Raw genomic sequence first — 21,313 nt, forward strand, 5'->3', positions numbered from 1 at the left:
ATAAATGGAACTTACTATAAGTTATTGACACTTACTTTTAAAAAATATCAACACTATCAAAAAGTTATCCATGTTGACTTTAGTAAACACTTATTTTGAAAAAGTTATCCATGTTGACTTTAGCAAACACCTATTTCTTTAAAACATTGGATTGCTCCAATACTCTCATAAACATAAAATGTTATTTCATAATTATAATTCTATCGATATTTCCATTTGCTTACTGACTCTCTTAGGTTGTCAACCATTCTGCATGATGTTCTTTGGCCATGCTATTTTCATATCTCGCTTTCCTAACTTCATATATTGCCCTGCAAAACAAGCAGCTTCTGTATCATTGGATTTGGACTTTATTAATTTGTCCTCATATCTTATCTCTATTCTCCTATATACCACCATTGGAGTAACTGCCTCATAGGATTGGAATCAGTGATTCCACCTCTAATTGCCGTTGCCTTTTGGAATCCACATCAAGCTTGCCAATGAGATCGCTCCATGCCTTGTGTGGACCATATCGCCAAACTTCCTTGTTCACAGAGCAAAGTATGGACCATGAGCCTCAAGTATGTGATGCATTCAAAAACACAGGATCCACAATTAAACTCAAAATATCACATTTATAATTTAATTGTAAAATGAAATGGAGACCACTATGACCATATAGTGTGTAATGCAATTTGAAGTCCATGAGCCTCAAGTATGTGATGCATTCAAAAACACAGGATCCACAATTAAACTCAAAATATTACATTCATAATTTAATTGTAAAAATGAAATGGAGACCACTATGACCATATAGTGTGTAATGCAATTTGAAGTCCATGCCTATGTCATTGAGTTATGAAAGTTTACAACTGCCTCTTTAAATAAATTGGCATCATTAGAATTGAATGTCATCTTTTGTAAAAGTGGTGCCAATTTATCAAGTGCAATCCACACATTTACCTTTGATCTCCGCGTCCATCCCCCATTGCTCCAATCAAGGACAACCATGTGTAGTTTTTTCCATGCTTCATACTTCTCTGGTTGTTTAACAAGCAACTTACCATCTTTATCTCATAGTGGAGATAAGAATTTCCTAGCCTTCACTCCCCCAAAACACGATTTGCATAGCAAATTTTCACTCTTTCCTGACTTTTCCTCGTCCTTTTTTATTTCTACTTGGCCCTGGTGTAATCCAACATCAGATAAGACTTGTTCTACCTTCTTGCATGTTGTATCAGCATCTGAAGCAGGTTGCATCTTGTAGGCAAAACACACATACTCAAACACCAACTTCTCTATTATCCTCGTACTTTTTTATTTCTACTTGGCCCCGATATAATCCAACATCAGATAAGACTTGTTCTACCTTCTTGCATGTTGCATCAGCATCTGAAGCAGGCTGCATCTTGTAGGCAAAACACACATACTCAAACACCAACTTCTCTATTATCCTTAGTATGTAATGCAAGGTGCAAAAGTGGACCCTTGCTAAGGGTATTTCTAAAATAGGATCCCACTTAGGATCTAATGGCACCAACATTCCATTCCTTTGAACACACTGGTCACGTGTTGGAGCACCACATTGTCTTGTCCTTGCAATCCATTATTTCTTCCTGTCCTTGCAATCCATTATTTCTTCCTATCCTTGCCTTTCTTTCTGGATTGCATGCAATATAAGCAAGGGAACTCAGCTGATGCTAAATTTGAAACACCAAACATACATTTCAATGTTTTCAAATTGCTAGCAAGATGCCATTCTACCTTGTATTCACCAAATCTATCGACATGCAAAACTTCACCATTGTTTTGCCATCGTATAATATATGGTATCTCTGTTAAGTTAAAAAAAATCTTAAGTACTTCATGGTCCTCCTTTGGTACCTCAAATGCAGCAAGCCACCATATTTCATTCTCCGATTGCATACTGAAATATTTTGGATGTTTTGAATTGATGATGGGATCCAATGCCCTATTCATTAGTATCAAGCTAACACGTTCAAGCTTTTTGCCCTTAACGACTTCACTCTCATCAAACGTAAAAACAAATTGAAGCTTACCTCTGCACTCTTCGATTAGACATGATGTAAAACTTTACCATTACTGCTTGTAGCTTGCATACATTCAATACAAAGTTATTGTCTACATGCAATTTGAAGGGCACTTCCTTTTATCTAGACTTAAGCATCTGTGTATGTTCCAAATGCATTGGCTCACCAATTGTGTCTAAGACTTTTGCATTAAGGTCTTTTCATGTCTGCTTTACATGGAACGGTTTAGGGATGGGCACCACCCGTCTCTTATTAAGAACAGCCTTAAACCCTACATCCAATTGCTTATAAATCATAGCATAGGATTCGGAGCTAATCCCTACCTTATCACATATGCCTTGATCATCTGTAGAGCTGTGAAGGTATTGCTTACCTCCTTCAAGTGTACTCTTGCAACATCATCACCAATGATTTTGAATTTGGGATTTTCCAATGCATACTTCACTATACCTTTTCTTAAGACCTTTGCAATTGTATCATCAACCTCTTCACTTGGGTTGAAAAACATATTCTTCATATTTGCACATTGTGCATAGACCCGCCGATTATATTGCCCACTCCCCTTGGTCAACTCATGAAGTGGTTTGAGCAACCTCACATGCTCACGTTCTTGTTTGGTTTTCATTGAGGGTCTAGCAAAACAACAATCTTTGCAAGTATTGCTGCCATCTTTTTGTTGTCCTTCTCCAAATCCTACATTTTGCAATGCAGTTCTGCATTGTCTACCTCGACAACATGCACCACATTTTTCATAACATGCATCGCATCTTAGAGACTCTGATACTCTCTCTCCTTTTCACTTAGTGATTTTGTGAGCTCCTTAATCCTTGCATCCATGCCCATCATGATGCGCTGAGAACAGATGTGTAAACACTATGAGCTTGCATTGCTAGCCTCCTAGTGTATCCCAATAACGCAACATCTTCTAATGCAAGGGAACACACCAGTGCTAGTGTTCAAGAGTACTAATAATGTGACTTCAGCCAAAGGATAAGTACAATCTATTTTGACTTTTAAGAAAAAGTCAACTATGTTGGTTGACCACACAAACAAACTCAGATCTAGGGCGTGATAGCTTAGATTGGTAGCTCTAAGAGAGTACTTCCAAGCTATGCTAAGATCTCTAATTCTGCCCTGGCCACATCATTTTTTACTAAAATAGGATTTTCAGCCTATTAAAAGTTTCCCTTTTGACCCCTCAAATCAAGTGCTTGACAACTTGATAGGAGCATCCTAGGAAGTGCCTCTAGGACCCTAAAACACCCTTGCAAAATATTGTGCCATTTCAAACTAAATTGACTTTTTGTGTACTGCAGAGCATAGGGAGAACCACCCAAATTTTGGCATAGTCTCCCCGATATTTGATGCAAATCTCAAATCAATCCTAATGTAGCACTCACCAAACCAATACAATGCATGAACCATGTGTAAACAACCAATTCAATCCATGTGTCAAGTGCCCCAAATGCATCACTTTGCCATTGTACTTGTTGATCTTTGATTGGTGGCTGTCAAAGAAGTGCGTCGATGCTTGCCGATCTCCTGGCTAAGCACTTCTCACCCCCTTACCAAAGCAAAGGTTGAGGCCATTTCTTTACCTCCAATGTAGCTAATCCTCCATACATCCGCTGAGGCATTCGTGGATAGACGGAATCAAGATACACTCTACCCTTGGTCTCTCCTCCAATATGCCAGGCGCACTCTGGAATCCAATGTATCCATGTAGATGTGTATGAGCATAAAAAGTTCAAGTACATATATCAATGCCAATCATAGATTGCCTTAAACCTCATATGAGCATAATCCTCGTGCTTTTGCATCAAACACTTGCATCAAATGAAGCTCCATAGTCTTCAATGATCATCACCAACATGGAAGCAACATATGTCCAAAGTGTTGTCAATCTTGCATATTGTTACTCTATCTTTCTTGGGAGTAGCAAGAGAGTATAAAGGATACATCCATGGCATTTCATAACATTCCAATTATCAACACATATGCCATAAGTAACCAATGACTTCATGAAGCATCATTCTTCATAAGTAGCATAAAACCTTATCATAATATCATCCCCAAACTCAAATTTGGCATGTCCAATAGCATCTGATCTTCACCATTACGAATGTGGATGGCAAGAAAACTAATGGAATGGCTCGAGTATGTTCCAAGATGTGGTCAATGCTCAAACTCTCATGCAATGAAGCATGAAATCCATCACAATGGTGTAGCAATAGGCCAATGCTTACCCAAATGCCATATAGAAGCTCTTAAGCATGTATTAATGTCTCATTAATGCAACTAATAGCTATTAGGTAATTGTATGGTAAGAGAAGCTTCATGAAATCCCCAAAACTTGACTCAATGCATTGAAATTTTTTTCAAGAAATGCAAAAAACCTATCTCAAAAGGGAGGATATGATCCCAACACTCAAAGGAACATTAATGTTGTTGATCCAAGATTAAGATGATAACAGCACTTCATCTTCATGAAAGTTCCCATTCTTGATGCATGAAATGCCAACCTTAACTCATGTAATAGCAATGGAATCATGAAGAAGCAAGGAGTAATGAAACTTTTGATAGATGACATTAAACATTAATAAATAGGCAGTCGTATCAAGTTATTGTAGGTGAAATGGGCAATGAGCACTCCTTCTGTAATTCACTGCTCATGGTTGGCTGGATTTGTTGAATGCAATACCTATTTTTGCTCATCTTCATCCCCTAGCCCATCCACAAGGCATAGCAAGATTTGCCATGCTTAACAATGCTTAGCATCAGGCGACGAACCCTAAAACGTACGTGGATCGACAACATATGATTTCTGTAAAGGCCCCATAAACCCATATATGTGAATGACCCTAAGCCCAAAGTGCCTAGGCCTATTCCCCGTGTGAATGTGCACCTAAACCTCTACATTACACTTGTACACACACACACACACACACACACACACACCCATAAACCCATAAACCCATATCTGTAAGTGACCCTAAGCCCAAAGTGCCTAGGCCTATTCCCTGTGTGAACGTGCACCTAAATCTCTACATTATACTTACATATACCTCTGTGCGTGTATGTACGTATACACATGTATACATGTGTGTGTGTGTGTAAGTAGATATATGCAATATATTTATATAGCATATATACATATATATGTTTACATATGTATACAGGTATACACCATATATATACATGTGTATACATATATATACATGTGTGTATATGTGTGTATGTACACACACATATACATACATACATATATACATACACACATACACACGTGTGTGTGTGTGTGTAAAGGTATGTATATGTATGTGTGTATATATATATATATATATATATATATATATATATATATATATATAGAGAGAGAGAGAGAGAGAGAGAGAGACCCATCCACGTATGTATATATATATATATGTATGTATGTATGTATGTATGTATGTATGTACATTATACACATAGAAACATATATCTATATGTAGATATATGCATATGTACTTACATGACATACATATAGATATAAATATATCTATATGTATGGTTATACACGTGACACGTATGTGTGTGTGTGTGTGTGTGTGTGTGTGGGGACTAAGCTAGTAGAAGGTAAGTAGGCTTACATAGTACAGAAATTGATCAAATAGATAGATAGATATATATATGTATGTATAGTTATACACGTGTATCGTGTGTGTGGGAACTGAGCTAGTAGAAGGTAGGTAGGCTTGCAGAGTACACAAATTGATTGTTCCTCGAGTTTTTGTTATTTTGGGGGACACATTGACAAATGTATAAAAAAGTAAGGTGCCGATGTTTATGGAGAAAAAAGAGAGGTGTGTAAGTCACATATATATGCACACACCCATATATATATGTATGTGTGGTGTGTATAGTATACACACAAAAACATATATTGATATGTAGATATATGTATATGTACTGACATAGACATACAGATAGATAGATAGAGAGACATATGTATATATGTATAGTTATACAGGTGTGTGTGCGTGCGTGCGTGCGTGCGTGCGTGGGGGAGGGAGGGAACTGAGCTAGTAGAAGGTAAGTAGGCTTACAGAGTACATCATTCCTCAAGTTTCTTTTATTTTGGGGGACACATTGACAATTAACAAACATAACAAAAGTAAGGTGCCGATGTTTATGGAGAAAAAAGAGAGGTGTGTAAGTTGTAAGAGGCTAAAATTAATTATAAGACTCTCGAAGTTGACAATAAGAGAGAACTAATCACACACACACAAACAGTTGATAGTTCAACAATGTGGCATGTTGTGACTCGTGTGTGAAGCTTCACAAAACGACTACCACCATATCATCATCTTCATGTTGTCAACAAGGATAGATGATGATGATGTTCAAGATGCCTTCCTAACCCACTCACCCACACACGCGCGCGTGCACACACATCATACATGCATACATATACATACATACATAGGTATGCATGCACACATATGTATGTAATACACACATATATACACATCATACATACATACATACATATGTATGTATGTATGTATGATGTATGTATGTATGTATGATGTATGTATGTGTATGCATGTATACACATGTATATATGTATGTATATACATATAAGAAATCATCATCATCTTCATGTTCTCAACCGAAGATGGATAGAGATGATGATGGTTCAAGATGGCTTCTGATGAGTTCTACAATCAGAAGCGTCTTACATGCTGATTGACTGATCCACGCACGTTAATAGAGTAAAGCACAAAATCCAGTTTCAATCAGACTTAATGATGCAAACTTCCATACACAGTTTACAATAAGGAGGATCACCACCCAGTAATCTTTTATAAGAGAAAAAAGCCTGCATCATTACCTACAATCTTCCCTCACATTTTTGGAGTACATATCCCACTCGGTTGCTCCATTTTGACAACCAAATAATGAACCTTTGCCTAGGCTACTCCCAAAGAGACCCTTCTGAATGCTTCATTTTTGTAGAAGATAAGAGTATATAACATCACCAAACACATCATAAAAGGTTAGGGACACGGATGTGGCCTTCATAGACACCGCGAGAAAGCCTTGCCCATCGTAAGCAAACTGAATTCCATCATCTTCTGTGTATGGTCTCAACCCACTGAATGCTTTAGAGCCCCCACCACTTGTGAAAAAATGGACAGAACTGCAAAAATGAACACAGCATTAGCAACACAGCATGTATGGCATATTATCATAAACATGTTTATTAAGGTTGCATTCACCAATCAACAAACAAACAAGGCATGTATGTTATATTATCATTAGGCATGCATGCCGAAATCATCGGGCGCATATAACATCGTCGTACCTGTCTGCACGCTTGATGTGTTGTAGGTTGTGATCATGCCCATTGATGTACATGTCCACTGCATATTTCTACTCAAAACATAAGCAAGCATTAGATTAGCCAAAATGTGGAGTGGAAGGATAGAATTGAGAGAAGAAAAAGCAAAAACTTCAAGAATCTAATACCTCTACCTCACCTCTACTCAAACAGGAGCAAGCATTAGATTAGCCAAAATGTGGAGTGGATGGATAGAATTGAGAGCAAAAACTTCAAGATAATACCTCTAGTATGGGTAGCAATTGTGCCACAAGCTCATGAAGGTCTCCATGATGGCCTATACTCCTAATCGTGTGATGCCCGATGACGATCTTCCATGTGGCATCAGAGGATTCAAGAGACTTGGCAAGGTCCTGATTGACACACCCCCAACATAAAAGCCATCATCATCCCATGTGTTTGGCATATAACCACTCACCATCATCATCCCACATCAATCATCATCATCCCATGTTTTCGGCACATAAACCACCAGCCATCGTCACTCACATCAATAATTTTCACCCATATTTTTGGTATCTTAACTATCAATTATCATCCCATGCATTGGCACATAAACCATCATTCATGATCATGATGTCATGTAAACCATCATCTTTTGGGTTTATTTGGTGAAATAAAACACAAAATGCAATGTAGTGCACTGGTTTTATACCTCTAGTTGAGATTTTAGCTGCTCAGCTCGTGGCGCCAAACCCCTCCAATCAAAGGTTTGAGTTGCATTAGAGCTCCAATACTCATCAATGAATGGTGTGGTGTCAATAAAGAACATTTCAACCGAGGCATTGCATGCTCCTAAAGGCATACACATATGCAAACATTAGCATATTAAAACACATTGAGGATTCTGAACATCTTAAATAACCATGCATGCAAAGAGAGATCCAGTAAAAGCACACCAAATTGTGATAATTTACAAAAACAAAACCTGTTGAGGGTACCAGTTTTTGACTACCTGCATAGGAGCCTCTCCACAAAGATTGATGCAATTGAAATCCCCGCCGACAAAACCACCTTGAGTCGCGCTTGGCAAGCTCATCACCAAGTTGAGATAGGGCATCACCCATGTAATCATGATTGCCCAGAACTGGGAAATTGATTGTGACAAATCTGATGTTTAAAAAGTGCATCTATTATGTAGACTTAATTAGTGCCATAATTATGAAATGATGACTCTAATCTTGTTAGATTAACAATAATACCAATCATGTTGAAATGACAATCAATAATCTCATAAGGGTAAACATAAATACTAAAATTTCAACACTAGGTTATTGTCAATGCTTGTTGTGATGTTAATGAACTAATGATTGCTGGTCTCACTAATGAAAACTGAAAACAGGAGTATGGTGAGACTAATCACTGTGGATTAGTTATTAGCTATAATAGTTGCACCGAAATTAAGATGTAATTACCTGTGTACCAAGTAGTCTGCAAGCTGGGGGCAGTGTACACATTAGTGAATGAGGTTGTGAAGGCAGGGTCATCTGCCCCTTTCAGACCCGTGTCATAGAAATTGTCCCCCACAGAAATCACAAACTCTATACCCAGCTGCTGCCCAATTCTACCCATCTGCAAAATCAATAATTAATTTGATTCAGAGACTTGCACATATAATTAGTCATTTATCAAGAACTTTCTGATACACCACTAAATAGAAATTAGAATTGAAAACTAATTGTAATTATCATTTAATTCAAGTGATTCCCTTGGCAATCAGGTCCATTATCCCCACCAAACAGTTGTATATGATAATTACTAAATAGAAATTAGAATTAAAAACTGCCTTGGCACTCAGGTTCTTTATTTTTTTAAGAAAAAATAATAATAAAACATGTATATAGGGCATCATGCCTGAATGGCGACTTGTGATTGATTGTAGAGTCCCTTTCTTCCCCAATCGCCCACAACAAGGTAATCAAGGCTCTCTTTTGCATTGTGATTAGCAGAGATATTAATAAAATCATTAGGCGAGGAATCATGATTATCATCAGAATTAGACCAGCAGCTGTAGAGACCCAAAAAGCCAAGGCAAAGGCAAACCACAAGCACTAATCTCCATCTCTTGCTACTTGACGAAGAGTCCTGGTTGACACAACAAAACAATTGTTAAAAAAAACTGATTAACAAATCTCTAAATAACTACTTAGTAATGTTTTATTGAAAACAATAGAGAACCTTTGAACTCCGAGGTAAGGGGGTCGCCTCATTGACGGCCATAATTAAACACATGCAGAGACAGAAAAATATGCAGTAGAATAATGATAAATGAAAACGAGAATAATGATGGAGATATATGATGATAATTAAATTATAAATAAAGAGAAGCAGGTCCCAGAAGGCGGCAAAATCTAACGCCGGTTGACGGCGACTGCAGTGAAATACAAGGATTTTATTTAATATTTATATTTATTTTATTTTATATTTATATTTATTTTATTTTATTTGGAAAGCATAAGAGCGCCGCGGCCGACTCCCGAGAAGAAGGGGGCAAAAGAAGAGAATATTCCCTGGGCTCGTCGAATATCCTCCTTGTGCTTGGACCCTTGCTTCGTCATTAAAAAGGAGAATTACTCACGAAAATAATACACTTTTCAAGAATTCCTCACAATTCCGATAGTTACCTTCCCCTCCCTTTGTAGAGGGGGTTCTCACGGAGTACTTTACAAAGGGAGTCCTCACGGAGTACTTTGCTCCCTTCTAGTAGTCGTCAATTTTTTTTGTTTACAAAGAATTCTTAACAATTCGACTAGTATCATAAAGAGATGGGTCCCACGGAGCACATTCGGAGAAAGATGGGTTCGGTTCAACTTGGGGCTTGCTTCTTCTTTAGGGTTTCCCTGGATTATGGCTCTCAGCGCCACTCCTCTCGAGCTTCCTCGGTGCGGAGGCTTGGTCTTTAGGGGGAGTGTGTGATGAGTCCGCAAGGGTGCATGGAATTATCCCGCACCATGTACACGCGAGCACAGGAGAGGTCGTGTTTTTGGGTTATTAGGCTTGACATGGTTTAATTCCAGAAGGATTGGAGCTTGTTGGATACGTGAAGGGCTTCTAAACCCTAAACCCTAAACCCTATCATTTCCATTCAGATTAGATAGAGGAAGACACAAGTAAAACCATACATATTTTTTATTTATGATGAGAAAAATTCCCATGGATTCAAAATTGAGAAACATATTAAAAGCGTTATTTTATTGCCATATTGCAACAAAAAGCTTCCATCTATATGAAGGCACACACTCAAAATGTAGAGAGTGCAGCAAACAAGAAAGGGTGAGGGATACTAAGTTTGAGACTTGCATGCCATGAATCATACAATCACATCAATTTTTAACCAATACTATAGGCTCCTTCCTCATAATGCGATGGAGGATGGGACCTTGTTGCACAAGCAGGTCATCACCATCATGATCACTCTTCTTCTTTTCTAAGGGTTGGAAATGGTTACCACAGGCAAGTACCCTTTCATCATCGAGCATGAGAGTGTCCCTTACTTCTGCATAGCGCTTCTCCTTTGCTTACACGCATCCTCTCTGAGCTTGAGCTTGTGTGTTGGCATTGGGCTACTATGTCATCTCTGCTTCCCTCCGCCACCGAGACAGTGAGGGTCGCCTCCTCGTGTTGCGCTTGTTGGCTCCAACACAACCACCGCCACTGATCACAATCCACTGCTCTCTCTCTCTCTCTCTCTCTCTCTCTCTCTAGTCTGGGTGTTGTCGCCCACCTCCACATAGCCTCCTTGCCCGCCACTCTCTAGTCGGGGCGTTGTAGCCCGCCTCCACAACGGTCGCTTCCTTAGCCCAAGCTCCACAGGAAGTTGATAGAAAGAGAAAGGAAGGTAACAGTTACTCTTGCGCAAAAGCGTCCAAAGTAGGCATGCGATGAACGGCTACGCATGGAAACGAGTGTGTTGGACAAGAAGAGGGAACTGGCATGGAGAGCGTGAGACAGGGAGATGTGGGTGTGTGAGAGGTTGTGCAGCTCAAGACAGGGAGATGGGGGAAAATGGTGTCGAATAGGAGCTAGAGAAGATGGCCCCTCCAAACAACAACTGAGAGGCTTCAACGTGGTGGATAACATCAACTCCATCGTGGAGGCCCGTGTCCCTGTGTATAGGTTCAATCGCCACATTAGGAAAGAAACCTCCTCACAACTTTTAAAAACATAGTTACAATTGGAAATCTTATGTATGTAGTAAATGTTTGTTTCAAATAATTATTCACTTCACTTCTACTCATGGGGTGAGGAAGATTCACGTGAGAGGTTCACTCGAAAAAGTTTCTCAAACCCTAAGGCAAAGATAAACCATGTTAGAAAAACCTAACATCTAGCCATTCTTGTCACCTTTTCCTACTCCTCCAATGAGTTGTAACTAGTTAGTTGCCACCACAACAAAGCAATTACTCTATTAAATACAACCTTATGTACCACTCAAAGGGTTGAAAATTCTTGAGATTTTCCCCAAAGGATCTTTGTGCACAAAGGCTGCTTCTCTTTCTCAAGAAAATTTTAATTTCCTACATCCAAAAATGACACGTTTTTTGGTTGGATCTAGTAGGACAAAGCATTTGTTTGAGAGTTCTTATGAAACTATAGTATTGTTGGACATGCTAGAGTTCTTTTCTATAGCATTGTGGGACATGCTAGAGTTCTAACTGTGGGACATTACTTTACTCCATTTGTTTGAGAGTTTGTAAGAACTCTATTGTCAAAGTATTGACCCATGTGGGACATGCTAGATTATGTGCACTTTACTACACCTAATATGTGACATTAATTCTTCCATTCTCACATCGTGTAGAACCATAAGCATTGTGATTATGAATGATAGATGATGGACGTGTATGGAGTCTAAATGTTTTATTTGGAGTTCGACATGTGTTAAAGGAAAATCTAAAGTGTAATTCTTGCTTGGGATCTCAATGCTCACATTGATTTGTAATACTCGCATTGATTTCATAATTGTTGTTGCATTGATTCAAAAGTGACACCACGTGCTATCCATCCACATATTATTTTGTCTTGTTTTGGTTATTAAAGACAACAAATCTACATCCAAAAGTGGCTAAATTCACTTGGCATCCATCCCCATGTCCTTCTCTAGACTCTCACTCATTTAACTCACACTGTCTTGTCACACTTATTGGCATATATAACTCTTTATTTGACTCAAGACATGTGACCATTTTTTTGAATTTTTCATCTCACATTTCTTTTATGGTACGTGGAAGCACCATCGTTACCCACACTTGAGTACCACGAGGGGTACCTCATATGGCCTTCATCTCCATGTCATTTTGAAAAATGGACCCTCTAGGCTTTTCTTTAATGTCCTCTTTGCATTTCCATGTGAAAAACCTTCCCCTCCCCACTCTTTGGATAGAATTTCCTTCTCTAGAATCTCACTCACTTAACTCACATTGTCTTATCACACTATTGGTATATATAACTCTTTATTTAAAGTGACTTAAGACATGTGACCGTTTTTTTCAATGTTGCATCTTATGTCCCTTTCATGGTACATGGAGACGTGGACAAGCCCCATCATTACCCACACACACTTGAGTACCACAAGGGGGTACCTCATATGGCCTTCATTTCCATGTCATATGGAGGTCATATGGACCCTCTAGGCTTTCCTTTGAACAATGTCCTCTTTTCATTCTCATGTGAAAAATCTTCCCCACCCCTCTTTGGATAGAAGAAAATCTCCTCTCTCTCTCTCTCTCTCTCTCTCTCTCTCTCTCTCTCTCTCTCTCTCTCTCTCTCTCTCTCTCTCTCTCTATTTTTATGTTCTTATCAACATTAGTAACGAGTAGAATTAGTGTTAATTTATCAACTTACAACATAAGATGTTACCATCTAATGCAGTCAAGTCAATGGTTTCCATCCCAACATAAGACGTCACCATCTAATACACTCAAGTTGATGGTTTCCATCCTAATAAGAAAAACTATATTTTCACATAAATGGTTGCATGGGAGATCCTATGCAATACTTCGCTCAAATATGTTATTTTCATCCCTCCAAACTGGACCCCGTGAATTATTTATTTCTTGAGTCACATAGAATGAAAATCCATATATACTAAAGCATTGCCAAAATAAACATGTAAAATAAAGACCCTTCTTCTCCACATAACCTAAGATACTAGATGCATATATAACAGGTCTTTTGTATGTTGATATTAATTAATGCCCACCTTCTAGAGGCATTAATTCATAGCAAGGGCACCTTAGTGTTGGAAAAGCATTTTTTCCAATGCTCCACCCTCATGCTGTTACTCTACGGGTGTGACAAGTGTGCTCTACATTGTAAGGCAGTCTATATGAGGAGTAGTTGTTGTGGTGAGCACTTGAGCACCCGACAGTTCCCAATTTAGATATTGGATGGTGGCTAAATGTGGTGAGATGGTTAAGAGATAGCTTATGTAGACTTGGCACTCTGCAAAGTTAGGATGCATGTTTGTGTGGTGTATGTGACCGCATTAGTGAGTGCTGGACAAGGACACATTGTTCTCTGGTTTGTGAGGCTCGTTTGAGGTCCAGAGATGATCTCAGATGGTTGCGGGATCTATGTCGCTATTGTGATTTCTTAAACTTAGCGGCTCCTTGTGTAGATAAGTTGTAGTCTCTCAAACCCTAGGGAGTATAAACCCATCTAGAGTCATGAGATAACGTATTGCTCATAGGGGAATGGAAACCTCAAGGGTAGTCAAGCCCTCAAGCTCTACTGGTCCAATGCTTAGACCTCCGTAATCCAATTACGGAGGTCCAAGCATGAGATAACGTATTGCTCACAGGGGAATGGAAACCTCAAGGGTAGTCAAGCCCTCAAGCTCTACTGGTCCAATGCTTGGACCTCCGTTATCCAATTACACAAGATGGAGAAAATGGCAAGCTTCCTCTCCACTCATTTCATCTCTCTCTCTCTCTCTCTCTCTCTCTCTCTCTCTCACACACACACACACACACACACACACACACACACACACACACTCTCCACATCTAGCTATTCTCAAGCAATAATCAAGTAAGCAAGCTCACCTCATGCACACACACACACACACACACACACACACACACACAACAAGCACTCACACATGTAAGTAAGCAAGCATTACAAGACCCCATAGCCAAAAACATACATAAACATGGAAGCGTGCAAGAAATAAGAAGAGAATAAGACAAGCAAGAATTGAAATGCTCTGAAGCTTAAGCTCAATAGTAGATTGTATTACCCTCATAAGTCGCTTATACACATGTGGGATTTTCCCGGTCGCCCACACTTATGGGATGCCCAAAACATGTTCTCTTTATATATGTACAAGCCTTATATGGTTGGCTTCCATTACAAAGGCGAGCCCCGAGTCATACCCAATTTGAAATATCTAAGTTAGGGTGGGCATTACAAAAGTGGGCGAAAAAGTTGTAACAACCTCTCCTACCTAGTCTACTACCTTCTGTCCTCCTTCAGGAGTATTACTGCACACAACAAGTGGTGTGAGTGAGAAGTTTCTGATGGCATGAGGATTAACAAAAAATGGTGGGAAACTCTTTGACATGCAACACTAGAAAAATTATGTCATAAAAAACTCCTCAAACATCCTTTGATGATGGGACGGTAAGTACCAGACACCCGTTCTTGTAGTATCTGTAGATTTACCTCATAATGGGGCCGATGGTAAAATATAAGGCTAATTGTTCAACTTCGTTTTCATGATAAATTAGCACCCCCGAGAGATATTAACCTCATTGAATCCTTTGAGGTAGGTAGCCAGTTTGTGGAAGATCTCTTGCAGGTGGCTTGGACATGTAGGTCTTCAAAATGTTGATTCTCATCACCCATGAGCATGCTCATCACCTCAAGCATCTTATGGCTTCACCCAACAGTGGAGAGAGAAGCTTTGGACAGTTTATCAAAAATGAATTTGTGGGTTGCCTCTAAAAGTACTTCCACCATGAATAAATCCTCTTGATTGGCATGTATTGCAGATCGATTCTTTGTTAGGTTGGTGCCTTACGATATGTATTCATGTACTGGAGGTCTTTGGCAAACCAAACAAGCCTCCAAGACAATTGGTTCTCCATGGTGCTTCTGGTGAAGAAGATTTCTTTGATTAGTCTGTGGTAGCGAGACCTCTCATGCTCTAAGTGGTCCATGTTCCATTACCACCATCTTAACTCCAAGTATTCTTTCAACAAAGATAGCTCCATTTTGTAGATGTTGCTTGTTGTTCCAACAGCATGAGACTATAGTCTGTGGTGGCGGGCTACGGCATAAATGAAGCCCTTGTATTTGAGGATCTCCCTTTATTGAAGAAGGTTGACATTTGACTTTCTATGCTATTCCCTGTTAAAATATACACCAAAATATCATGTAAAGTGACATTGGGGCGCTAAGGGCACAATTGGTATGAGAGCTTAGATCCACTTCCTCATAATTATCAACTACTCATATTAAGCTCTCTCTATCATACATTATCCATAATCCCTTGCGTATCTCATATTAACCTCTCTTTTTTCATCTCTTTCCATACCTAAATCGATAGAGAGGCCTTGGCTCTCACTTCTCTGAGCTTTCTTTCACAATCATTCTACACAGGCCTATAGCTTAAGCTCTACGCTCTCAGCACACACGAGAAGCCCCATTAAAGGAGATCACCACCATCATTGGAATTTTGACTTGCAAATGACGTTGCTTTTCTTGAAAAAAACCTAGATCTCCCCATCTTCATCTGGCAAAATCATACTGATTCAACACGCTCCCAAAGGATTTCAACAGCATGAATATATGGTTAAAAATTCAAAAAACTGGTGGCCACTATGAGTTCCAACTTTGTGCACTTCACATAAAGCTATCCTGGTAAATTTGAGATTAAAACTTGATTAATGTGTCTAAGCTCAGGATTATGGTACCTCAAGTAGTTAGACTGCTATTCATTGTCCTAAAAGCATTTGAGCTCATCCAAAGCATAGCTCCAAAGCATTTGAGCTCATCCAAAGCATAGCTCCAAAGCATTTGAGCTCATCCAAAGCATAGCTCCTTCAAATCATCACTCCAAGTATCCTCTATTCTCTGCTCTCATAATAGTGGCCTATCTTCACTAATCAAGGATGAATTAAGCCTAATCTCAGTATCATCCCACCATTTGTGGTGCATTCTTGCAATTAGGATGCTACGACAACCCCCTATCACTTCAAATCATAAAAAACCCCATCATTTGGTTCTTATATTTAATTGCTCAAATTTGGCTATTTCTCTGATATACAATCAAAAAATTAAGCTTCATCAAATAGTGATGATTAATCACTATTAAACTAAATCATTTGGGACCATTAAGGGTTTATTCATATCATGGGGACCTACTAGAGTCTATTATCACTTCACATTGTAAAAGCTCTTTTATTTGGTGCTCCAAACACTCACTCCAAATCATCCTATTTGTTGTTTTTTTACTTTTTGGGAGTATCGTTGATATTCATTGATTGAGCATTGATAAATCTTTGTTTTAGAACTAATTAAAACCATTTGTAAAGGTTTTAAACACTATCGTTGGTCAACCAGACCAAGTGGTAATGCCACCCTATCTCATTCACAAATCATGGACTCACGAGTGGATTTCAAGTTTGATGGGATGAACTTCCACACATGGCAAACTAAAATCAAATTCATCTTAATGAAGAAGGTCTTGTGGAGTGTAGCAAATGGCAAGGAGAAGAAACCTATCACAAGGGATGCTAAAGCACTTTGGATTGCCAAAGACGAGAAGGCCCTCGTCATTATTGCCTTGGGATTGCTTGACCAATTCATCCATCACTTAGATGGTAAGGACACTTTATCTAAAACTTAGGGAGAGCTAGACTAGAAAAACTCTTTGGAACACAAGCTAAGAGTTCTAAAATTAGCTTGCTAATTAAGTATTTTAACTTAGAAATGAACTCTAGAGATTGTATGCCTACACACCTAAATTACATGAAGAGCTTACTGACTCAACTAGTTGGCATAAGAATCAATATGGGTGAGGATGTATGCATTGCAATGCTCTTAAAGAGTCTTCCACAAGAAGACTATGGAAACATAGTGACCATCCTCACCAACATTCCTTCTCCAAATCTTGTGGGGGGGATAGAAGCATCACTCTTAGAGGAAGAAAAGAAAATCAACCAACATCATGGGATCCAAGAGGGAGCTTTCTACAACAAAAGTGGTACTTTCAAGAAAGCTGAATTTAAGACTTTCACCAAGGGAGATCAAGTGAAGAAAGATTTCTCAAGAAAGTCTTGTAACTTCTATTGGAAAACCAACCATGAAGAAAAATATTGTTTTCATAGAAACAAGGCCCAAAATGCCTACCTTATAGATGAAGCAAATGATGAAGAAGTTGAGGGGAAAGAAGAAGAGGTCACAGCTGCCAAGGCCAACTACATTGAGGACATCTGGGCTTTATAAAGCCTAACAAAACCAGCCCACCTGGAAACCTACTCTCTATCCTAAACTTGATGTAAACATAACTAGATCTCTAGCATCAACCAGCATAACTAATATTGTAAGCCTAAATGAGGTAAGACCTACAGGCACCAGTATGCCCATCATACGGTAAGTTATAATTAGGACTAGCATTGTCATCATCTATAGTCATGGATATTTTATTGAGGGAGGGTGTTTGAATATACACCAAAATATCATGTAAAGTGACATTGCGGCTAAGGGCACATAGTTCAATGGTCAAAAGCCACAATTACTAGCAAGTAATTTGGCAAATACATTCACCTATGAAGGTGAGAAGAACTTGTGGAGAACTAGGAAAAAATAGGGAAGAAACTCGTTGTAAAATGGAATCATACATCCAATTGGATCGTTTCAATCTGAGAATAGGATCATTTGGGGTAGAATCACTTAATCGAGCCCCTCGAGTCAGATCATTTTAACAAGGCTTGTACGATCATTGACTTGAACTCTGGAATTGTCTGTAGGTGCTATAATGAGCTTTAATTGGCAATAACCATCATTGAACATGGGTGCTAGTGCCATGGTACCTGCAAAATCTTCAGGAAACATTTGGTGAACGTGCACATATTAGGATTGGTTTTTGATTTGTACTTTCACTTTGTACTTATAGATTTGTACTTATAGAGTGTTTTCATCTCTCTCCTTTAAGCTTACCATTCTCTCTCACTCTACACCCTTGGGTTCTCATTGAGCATTGTGTGTGTGTGTGAGTCCAGCTCTCCATTTTGCGAGAGCAAACAGTGGTATTAGAGCAAAGCTTTTCCATCTACAATGTGCGTAAGCTTCTATAGCTTGTTTCATTTGGTCTTTATTAGGTGTTTGTATCTTAGTTTGATGCTTTCCCATTGAAGCTTCCTTTCTCACTGTACTCTCTGAAGGAGGGTCTTTACAACTTGAATAATCTCTTTTACTTTAAGAATCGTCTCCCATATAGTCGATTTATATAAGGCTTGAAGATATAATAACCAAGAGATTTAACACAGCTATAATTTTTAAAATTTCACAGTCAAAATATTTGGCTCACAGTGATCATTTTCATCTCGGATCATTTTCTTGGAATCTATTCGATCCTACTTTTCAACGATCCTACTCTAGTGAGCTTACTTTTCAGCAATCCTACTTTTTAATGATCCTACTCTAGGGATCCCACTTTATAATGATCCTTCTCTAGCGATCCTACTGTTGGAATTAGGGTTGCAGGAATGCACACACAACTTCAAGAAGATGTGGAAGCTTGAGCACAACACAGTAGTGTATTATGAGTGCCAAAAATGAAAGATAACAAGCCCTAGAAGATAATGGGCGTATATACAATGCACGGGGGAAAAAACCTCCTAGTGAGGGAAAAAGTGCCCCGGCGGTCCTAAGTGTGTTCACACACATCACTACTATAATATGGTAACAAATCCCCCCTGGAGTGATGCGGTGAACAAGAGCTAGCACTCATGTATAGGGAAGTGTCTAGCTATGTGGACGAATCCACAAAAGGGAGTAAGCCCAAAGCTTTGCGAAAAGCTTCGAACTTCTCACGAGGCAGAGCCTTTGTGAAAAGGTCTGCAAGGTTATCCTGTGTTGGCACATAAGCCAAACTGATCTCTCCTGCAGAGAGTCTCTCCCTGACATAATGGTAGTGCACCTCAATGTGCTTCGTACGAGCATGGAACACTGGGTTCCGCGCAACTGCCAATGCGCTCTGACTGTCAGTGAAGATGGTGGTGGCAGATGGCTGCCCAACACCCAAATCAGCCATAAGGCGTCTGAGCCACACACACTCAACCGTAGCTGTGAAAGCTGCCCTGTACTCAGCTTCACAACTAGAAGTGGCCACAGTAGGCTGCTTCTTGCTCAACCATGATATGCATGAGCTTCCAAGCATGAAGCAAAAACCACTCGTGGACACGCGTGTGTCATAACAACCAGCCCAGTCAGAATCTGAAAAAGCATGTAAATCTGGTGGCAATGATCCCCCCTTGGGATAAAACAACCCAAGATGCCGAGTACCACTCAAATAGCGAAAGATACGCTTCACTGCCTGCCAATGCTTAATGCCTGGGCTATGCATAAATCTGCTCACCTGTGAGACTGCAAACTGAATGTCTGGCCTCGTAATGCATACATAAATGAGGCAACCAACAGCTGTCTGATAGAGTGTGACATCAAAGTGATCTGCAGCATCATGAAGACTCAACTTCAAACCTGTCTCCATTGGAGTAGCAATAGGCTTGCAGTCTTCAAGGCCAAATCTCCGCAACAATGTTTCAATATACTTTGTCTGACACAAAGCAATACCTCCATCACACTGCTTAAATTGTATCCCCAAATAATGATGCAAATGCCCCAAATCTGACATCTCAAAAGAGGCATTCAAATCAGCCTTAAAATCAGCAATATGACTCTCATTTGGTCCTGTGAGCAGCATGTCATCGACATAGAGAGCAATGATTAGATGTACACCATCCACACGTTTAGCATACAAAGTGCTTTCTGTTGGACTATTCTAAAACCCATGTGCAGTCAAATATGCATGTATTTTTTCATACCAAGCTCGTGGAGCTTGCTTTAAACCATATAAAGCCTTTTTTAACCTGCACACTTTGTTTTCCTGCCCTCTTTGAACAAAACCACGAGGCTGCGATACATACACCTCCTCATGCAAATCTCCATTTAAGAACGCAGTCTTTATGTCCAGCTGATGTACATTCCAACCATTATGAGCTGCTAATGCACAGATGCTACGAACAGTGGTCATACGACATGTGGGAGCAAAAGTCTCATCAAAATCAATGCCCTTCTCTTGAGCATAACCTTTTGCAACAAGCCTAGCCTTATGGCGATCCACTGTGCCATCAGGCTTACGCTTCAATTTGTATACCCACTTAGTGCCAATGGCCTTCTTGCCAGGAGGCAAGTCACATAAAGACCATGTACCATTCTTCATAATAGCATCGTATTCTGCTTGCATAGCAGCCATCCAATTTTCTGAACTTTGTGCCTCATCAAATGAAACAGGCTCACTTTCATCGCACATACTAGAAACAGCCAATGCATAACAATCTGACGCATAAGAGGCACCATGAGAGCCAGAACGAGTGCGACTAGACAAAGGGGCATCCAACTTGCTGTCACGCAAAGTCTGCACCAGCCATCTAGGCATGTTCCTAGAGCCCTCAATCTCTTGTCTCTCATCCTCAAGTGCATCATGCACATCTGCATCAGATATAGGCTGATCTGTGCCATCATTTAAAACCTGCATAGGCTGAAAAACTGCCTCATGAGGTATTGCACTTGACTGTGCACCACTGAAAAGAGGCAACAATGTATCATAGACATCACGTGAGCTGATATCTGTCTCCTTAGTACATGAAACCAAGGGCTGAACTGCATC

The 21,313-nt window shown here is 39.5% G+C and overlaps 1 protein-coding gene across 1 annotated transcript; it reads right to left on the reverse strand.

The window, feature by feature from the left end:
- Positions 1–6,843: 6,843 nt before the first annotated feature.
- LOC147619341 (purple acid phosphatase 4-like) lies at positions 6,844–9,658 on the reverse strand. The gene is made up of 8 exons (XM_086773512.1): positions 9,595–9,658; positions 9,271–9,501; positions 8,832–8,988; positions 8,372–8,503; positions 8,072–8,211; positions 7,641–7,769; positions 7,381–7,448; positions 6,844–7,215 (listed from the first exon to the last, which is right to left on the reverse strand). Exons 1-8 carry the CDS (start codon positions 9,646–9,648, stop codon positions 7,020–7,022), a joined length of 1,107 nt encoding a protein of 368 aa, XP_086629638.1. The 5' UTR covers positions 9,649–9,658; the 3' UTR covers positions 6,844–7,019.
- Positions 9,659–21,313: the final 11,655 nt, after the last annotated feature.

This window comes from Cibotium barometz, chromosome 33 (genome assembly GCF_041138505.1).
Source record: "Cibotium barometz isolate CiBa-2024 chromosome 33, ASM4113850v1, whole genome shotgun sequence".
Lineage (NCBI taxonomy): Eukaryota > Viridiplantae > Streptophyta > Polypodiopsida > Cyatheales > Cibotiaceae > Cibotium > Cibotium barometz.

Excerpts from the sequence above, each read along its gene's own strand:
- LOC147619341 (XM_086773512.1), bottom strand. The coding sequence starts at position 9,648 with ATGTGTTTAATTATGGCCGTCAATGAGGCGACCCCCTTACCTCGGAGT. Across the intron at positions 8,989-9,270 it reads AATCACAAGTCGCCATTCAG|ATGGGTAGAATTGGGCAGCA; the intron begins GCATGATGCCCT and ends TTGATTTTGCAG. Across the intron at positions 8,504-8,831 it reads GCAGACTACTTGGTACACAG|TTCTGGGCAATCATGATTAC; the intron begins GTAATTACATCT and ends TCAATTTCCCAG.